The sequence below is a fragment of the Mus musculus genome, chromosome 3, assembly GCF_000001635.26.
Source record: "Mus musculus strain C57BL/6J chromosome 3, GRCm38.p6 C57BL/6J".
Taxonomy (NCBI): Eukaryota; Metazoa; Chordata; class Mammalia; order Rodentia; family Muridae; genus Mus; species Mus musculus.
The window spans coordinates 109,021,362-109,028,985 of record NC_000069.6 but is presented as its reverse complement, the minus strand read 5'-3'; the positions used below and the strand labels follow the sequence as shown (position 1 = coordinate 109,028,985).

General features: G+C 46.1%; 1 protein-coding gene across 1 annotated transcript in view; it reads left to right on the top strand.

Annotated features, from left to right (window-relative positions):
• Positions 1–1,378: 1,378 nt before the first annotated feature.
• The window catches only part of Fam102b (family with sequence similarity 102, member B), a 56,611-nt gene continuing 50,365 nt past the window's right edge, over positions 1,379–7,624 (top strand). The window contains exon 1 of the mRNA NM_001163567.1: positions 1,379–1,801. Within this exon, the coding sequence (NP_001157039.1) occupies positions 1,665–1,801 (137 nt within the window). The 5' untranslated portion in view covers positions 1,379–1,664. The remainder of the gene's footprint in view (positions 1,802–7,624) is intronic.

Below are 7,624 nucleotides of genomic sequence, written 5' to 3'. Positions count from 1 at the left end.
AAGTTCCTTTAACACTGATCCATCTTGGCCAGGCCAGGACTTTAAAATTATTACAAGCAGGTTTTGGGTTTTGGTCATGGAATCTATCTAGCCAGTAACTGGTGGTTTAGGCAATTAAAATATTTTATATGAATAAATAAATAAATGGGCTGGAGAGATGGCCCAGCAGCTCCAAAGGGACTTGGTTCACTTCTCAAATCCACAGGGCAGCTCACGACTGTCCCGTTTAAGAGTATCAGACACACTTTATGGTCTTTGCAATTACCAGACACACATGTAGTTCACAGGCCTGTAACACAGGCAAGAGACCCAGACACATCAATTGAATTTTTAAAAAACGTAAAGGAATGATCTACAAAGAGGATTCTTTTGAACTACACCTTTTCAAAAATTAAAAAGGCCAGATGCCAGGCTGGGGATGTAGCTCAGTTGTGAGGTAGCTTGCTAGCATGCATGAAAGTCCTGGGTTCGATTCCTAGAACTGCATAAACATGACATGGCGGCACATCCCTATCACCCTGACATGGGGATCACAAGTTCAACATCATCCTTGATTACATGGGGAGTTTGAAGCCAGCCTGAGCTAGAGACCTTGACTACAAACCAAACCAAACAACAGTACCTAAAAACACCACCACCCCTCAAAAACAGTACGCAATTAAATTGATAACATACGTTTTAACAGTAGATACTGTGTGGGGGGGGGGGGGACAATTGATATTCATCTAAAAAGAATTTTTTAAGTATGCCTTTAGAATCTGACTTCATGTGTTCACAGTATGTACAGATTTTAAAGGGGAAAGTATTTTAACTCCTCTGGTCCTTTTTCTTTCCTGGGTGACAGAAATTAAATAAACAAGCCATCAATGACGGGAAACACAAGGCACAGCCCCTTGCTTGGGCACTTGGTGTGGCCACAGCAAATTTTAATCTTTTCCTTTCTCCTAGCTGACTTTCATCTAATGTTTAAGAGCTAGTGGGGTTTAGAGACCCTACAGAAGATTTTTAGGTTTGGGATTCTATTTGTCTCTATTTATCTTCAAACCCAGAGGCCGTGAAATCACTGGAGGGGGAGGGGAAGAAAGGGGGGCGGTGCAAACCCAGAAAGGAAAGGCGCAGAGGAAGCTGCACAAGGAAGCTTTTTCGGCTGGGTTTGTCTTTTTTTAACCCCGGGGAGGCGTGCCGAGCTCGCTGCTGTCGCGTGTTAGCTTGCCCAGCTTCCCCGGCGGGGCGCGCGCCCGCCCGGAGCTCCTCCGCCCTCCGCGGACCGCCCGCTTCCGCGCTGGGTGCGCTTCCGGCTGCGGCCGCTGGGGGCGCCCCGGGCAGGGAGGCGGCAGCGACCGTTCTCCTAGCGGCGCCTCTCTCTCTGCTCGCGATCAGACGGGCGGCGGCGGCGGTACGGAAAGGGCGCCCACTCCCCGGGCGAGCTGCAAGGCGACCGCTCCTCGCGGGCGGCCGGGGTCCGCGCTGCAGCCGCCGGTGCTCTCAGGCCCGGGCTGCCGCGACAGGCGGCCCCGGCTCCCGCCGACTCGCGGCGCCCCCCGGCTGCGCCCCCACGCGCCGCTCGCGGCCCGGGCCATGGGGCTGGGCGGATCCGAGGCTCGGCCGAGCTGAGGCGGCGGCGCCCGTCCGCGCAGCCCGCTCGCCGGCGCCTGGCCCTCACGATGATGAAGAAGAAGAAGTTTAAGTTTAAGGTGGACTTCGAGCTCGAGGAGCTCTCCTCGGTGCCCTTCGTCAACGGGGTCCTCTTCTGCAAGATGCGGCTGCTGGACGGCGGCAGCTTCACCGCCGAGTCCTCCAGGTAAGGAGCCTCGGGAGCTGCTCTCCCGCGGCTGCCCGCAGGCAGGGGCTTCTTGCACGGCCAGCATCCCTTTCTATGCTTGGCCCCTTTGCTCTGTCGAGCTGCCAGCTCGGTGAGCTCATCGTCCTCCAGAGACGAGTCTGAAATCAGCCAGAGCATCGAACAAACGGCACCAAGTGCTTCGCAGTGGGCTGGGCTGGTTGTCCCGCGCGCCTATCTTCAGGTGGCCCCTGAGTCTGCTTTCCCCCCAGTTCTTCAGGAACGGTGGAGACACAGAAAGGATGCTTCTGGTTTGTCCAAAGACATTTCCCATATTTGCAAAATCCAAAGTAGACCGTAAACCTTAGAGAAGCGAAAATGACCCAAACTGTTACAGTCCAAGAGCTCCCACTCGGAACCGCCTGTGGTTGACGTAATTACTGAGACTTTACTGGGACTTAGGGTGGCCACGATAGAGCTTGGGATACGCCTGGTCGGGCTTGTCTTGAGTCAAGCGTTCCTGGCAGACGAGACTATGTAGTCTTTGGCTTGCCTTAGAGCTATGTCTCCAGTTAATGTGCTTATATTCTCAATTACCCATCTTCAAGTGGCCACTAGTGGGTCTCAGTGAAAGACTTAGAATCAAGAGAGCCCAGACCTTATCCTCCATGTCCTTTTAAAATGAGCACCTAGACACTGGGAAAGAATCTGACAGCAGGTGACAGAACGCAGCCATGTATGGCAGGATTCCTTGAGTAATTTAAGGGCAGGTTACACATTGATAGATTTGCTCTTAGATATTTTTCTCTACAGAAAAACAAGATACATGAAAGAAGTTTTGGAATGAACTTTTAAGTTCTTAAAGTCAAGGAGAAGGGGCTAGTCGTCAATATATGTTTTGTCTACGTAAACTTCATTTTTACCCTAAAAAATATTCTTTTTATCTGCTGTTCCATTAATAATGTAAAGGAAAAAATGTCAATGGGTTGTGGGACGGAAGCCAGAAAACTGCCCTCTCTGGCAATAATGAATCCCGTGGAAGCCAGGAAACGCCAAATTGCCTAAATGAACAGATGTACGCGGCACTATTGATCCTCAAATTTATTTTTAAAAATCCACTGAGGATAATTTTCAATATTTAACTGTGATGACAAACCTGTAGACATTCAGCTAATTGATTATACAACCATTTTAACACTGCTGTCAGAGAACAATGAACTGTGGAGAGGAAAAAACTACATGCATACATACATACACACACACACACGCGCGCGCGCGCGCGCGCGCGCGCGTGTGTATGTGTGTAAAACTTCCTAGCTCTTGCAATGGAAATCCTGAACACCATGCGGGGGTCAAGTGACAGCCTTACTCTGAGGCCTAGACAAAGTTTTCCTGGAGGGTTCTTTTCCCCCTCCCCCAAGTTGGAACAGATAGACGTAAGCCTCTGCCTCAATGGTGCCACCTGGTGGTCAGAACATGGGCCTACCTACCTTCTTTCTTTTCTACCTCCTTTTCTGCATGGAGTGTTGATTTGCCTCACAAGTCAGTCAGTCACAAGTCTGACCATTTCCCCCCCACACACACCTCACTCCCAGTACACATGTCCACTGGGCCGTTTAAACATATTGATTACTCTAGGTAGGGCTATGAGGTGGAGAGTTTTACTATGCTAGTAAGTGAATTGAGTCTTAGGAAGCATACCTTCCCAAGACCCCCTCCTGTCTGATCGCGTGATGCCAAGTTTCTGGCCCAAGTCTAACTTCAGACAGCGTGATGTCAGACAGAGAAAAAAGGTGTGTGCTGTTGAGGAGTTTCTGAGTCGGCAGCTGCCTAATAAGTTAAGGTATGAGGGCTATAATTGATTTCTCCACACAGGAAAAAATAAAAGTCAGGTTGCTTGTGTTAAACAAACCTTTCCTCCAACTAAAATCTGGATTTATGAAGAGAATTGAGGTTAATAGTGCCCTAACCAGGGCTTAGCAAACCTCAGTCCCACCGTGATGACCCTGCGTGGGTTTACTTAGGCATTCACAGCTAAAATTTGGAAAACTCAGCCAGTGATTTAAGGCCATCTTGAGGGTTTCCTCAGACAGTGTGCCTGAAACATTGAATGTATTTTGGCATTTGGTGATGAAGACGTTTGCTTAGATTTTTCTACCAATTCCTTTATCCTACCAAAGTGTGCCAGGTACAGTGGTGCAGATCTCAGTCTCAGAACTTAATGTAGAAGCAGAAGGATGCTAGCCTAGAGTACATGAGGCAGCCTTAAAACACACGTGTGTGTGCATACACACACTTCAATAAAAAGAACATACCTTCCTTTACAGGGAGAAATAGAAAACCTGAAATAATCAAAATTGTGTAGCCTGAGTAGCAGGTACCAATCTAAAGAATAGATCATCTCTGGCTGCTAAATTTTAATATAGAAAATTATTCTAGGGGACCGTTTTGAGTTGTAAGTGGTTGAGACTAACATTTCTCCCATAGCGATATGAAAAGACTTCTGCGTAAAAGGGTTAAAGCGGGCTCGTGACTGTCATCCTAGGAAGGCCTGATGTCAAGAGTGACCTTGATGAGTGTCCTGATCTTCTTGCCTGGATGACAAGCATGCCTTACAGTGCTTAGACTGTTTGTACACCTATGTGGTTCATGCTAAATGCCTTCTGAGAGCCTGGACTTTGCATCCTGCTGAGGAGAAGACAGCTGCCTAAGCAGCCAGTCCTAGTTAAACCTGATAAGTGTCCCTGTCAGACAGCACATCTCCCCCAATCCAATGTTGGTGTCGCTGTGAGCGGATGCTGCTGCGAATTCCGGAACCGTAGTGTCTTCAGCAATGAGTACAGCTGTATGCGGAGTCCATTGAGTTCTAAGGTGTCTTAGTCAGGGTTTCTATTCCTGCACAAACATCATGACCAAGAAGCAAATTGGGGAGGAAAGGGTTTATCCAGCTTACACTTCCATACTGTTGTTCATCACCAAGGAAGTCAGGACTGGAACTCAAGCAGGTCAGAGAGCAGAAGCTGATGCAGAGGCCATGGAGGGATGTTCTTTACTGGCTTCCTTTGCCTGCTCTCTTATAGAACCCAAGACTACCAGCCCAGAGATGGTCCCACCCACCAGGGGCCTTTCCCCCTTGATCACTAATTGAGAAAATGCCTTACAGCTGGATTTCGTAGAGGCATCTCCCCAACTGAAGCTCCTTTCTCTGTGATAACTCCAGCTGTGTCAAGTTGACACACAAAAGCAGCCAGTACATAAGGAATCACCAAACCTTAGGCACGGTCTGAGGGACCCCACACAAAATAATGTCTGTATTGTTGAAAAAGGGTCTTAATGGACACACATGTTACACACCACACACACACACACACACACACACACACACACACACACACACACATCCACACATCCCTTGCCTTTGTTCACAAACTAAACGTGCAGATGAGTCATTGCTCACCAGATATCACTTAAGCACTTAGCAAGTTTCTATCTCCCTGCCGAGGGATGTGGGAAGTAAAGCAAATACAAAGTCCATGAGGGAATTGACTCTAATTAATGAAATTAGATCATAGATGTCCAGTTGCTAGATGGTGGGAGACACATGGCTTACTGCTTCATCAGTGGGTCAGACGCTATGAGAGTTCTGAAAAGGAAAAGTCTTTTATTTACAGTTATGATGGTTGCTGAAATCTGCATTGGTATTCCAGCTGAACACACCTAGAGGATGGATTTGCACTGAGAAGAAAGAGGTGAGAGGAGAGCCCGCGCAAGCCATTAAGAGGGTTGGTGCTGCATCAGCCTGATGGGAGAGTTCCCACGAGCAGAAGCAGCAGATGATGTTAGAGAGGGGCTTTGAATGGCATTGTAGGGTTTGATTTCCCTACTCAAAGGATAGAATTCAATATTGTATTCTCGAACTGCACCGTAACGTGATTAAAGTGGAATTTGAGCCAGCTGGCTGGCTGGCAGTCTGCTGCTGTTTAGATTCAAGTGGCAAAAAATAGATAGATTAGCGATGGAGAGACAAATGAGAGGCTGTGAGAACCTGAATGCAGGCTTTTTCGCATCAGTAAATGGCAGGTGATAATGCAGTGGTCAATGCCTTATGTCATTGACAGAAGTCAGGAAGTTGAGGTAATGCCCTTTCAGTTCTGTTTGGGGTGGGGGAAAACATTGGACGTGGCTGTAAAGCAAAGGTTCTCAACCTGTGGGTCATGGCCAATATCCTGCACATCAGATATTTACATTATGACTCATAACAGTAGCAAAATTATAGTTATGAAGTAGCAACAAACATATATTTGTGTTTTGGTTTAGTTTTTGAGACAGGGTTTCTCTGTGTAGCCTTGCTGTCCCAGAACGTCACTCTGAAGGCCAGGCTCGACTCAAAGTCAGAGATCTACTTGGCTCTGCCTCCCAAGTGCTAGGATTCAATGCAGAAGGCATGCTCTCCACCACACCCAGCATAATGAATTAATCTTGTGGTTGGGTGGGGGGTGTCACTACACCATGAGGAACGGTATTAAAGTGTCATAGCATTAGGAAGGTTGAGAAGCACTGCTCTAGAGAAGAGTTAAGCTGTATGCTTAATATATTTCATCTAAGGGGACAGTGGACCTGACAATTGATCGAAGGCACAGTTATTTCAGTGCATGTATTTCTTATATTCTTGGCCTCTTGGGGCCATACAAGCCTGTTTATTCCCATTAGAAGGTCCATATACTGGTTTCCCTGTTTATAGATGATTAGTGAAAATGAATTTTAGAAGGATCTAGATTCTCCTGTGAAAGTTTAATCGGTAAAAAGAAGTTAGAAAAAAAAATATCCAACTCTTTATTTTGAGGAAGTGACATTAAAAAATGGTTAAGGCAAGTGGTTAGGTCTCACCACAGTTAACAAAACATTTAGAAAATACATTGCAATGTTACAATGGTCTACTCAACTGAAGCCAAGCGGCTGCCTAATAAAATATTTTTGAAGACCTTTCAGAAAAACAGAACATTGTATTATTTGAATCTTTCCAGAACTCCCCTTAATAAAGTATGTAAGTCACTTTTAAAGCTTACTGCAGTTATGAGGACATGTTTAATTCTGGTCTGTTTAAGCAAGGAATGATGGGAAGGGACTCTTCCTACATATCTGTGATTTCTCAGTTTGCCTTGCCTCTCTCTCTCTCCCTCCCTCCCTCCCTCCCTCCCTGTGTGTGTGTGTGTGTGTGTGTGTGTGTGTGTGTGTGTGTGGTGTTTGTGTTGGTAACTAATACGTTTCCAAGTTTCTCATGAACTTGTGGAAAAACCACATGTGAACTCAGGGAGTGTCCGGGAAGCGAGGCGCACATCTGTGTATTGTATCTCTGACTCTGTAAACAAGCTAAAAGGATTTCTTTTTTGTTTTTGCCAAAGAACATCTTTGTTTTCAGGATTTTAATTCACTGGACATCATGTACTTCTTTCCAGTTAATTTTTGCCATATTGCAAAAGTAAAAATGTTTTCATGTTAGAAAACTTAGAGAAGCAAAAATAGCAAATATTTTCAATAAATTAATCATGCAGAGCTTACCACCATTATTAATATTTTGGTATATAACCTAGCCTCCATTGGTCCCTATGCATACCTACCTACCTACATACATGCATACATGAATGCACACATATATACATACTACTGCCTCACAGTGATCAATGATACATATTTATTTGTTCATATATTTATTTATTTTTAGACAGGGTCTCACCATGTAATTCTGGCTGGCCTGCAACTCAATATGTAGACCAGACTCCACACAGATGCCTCTGTCTCCCAAAGGCTGTATTTAAAGGCATACACCACCAGACCTGGCCTTTT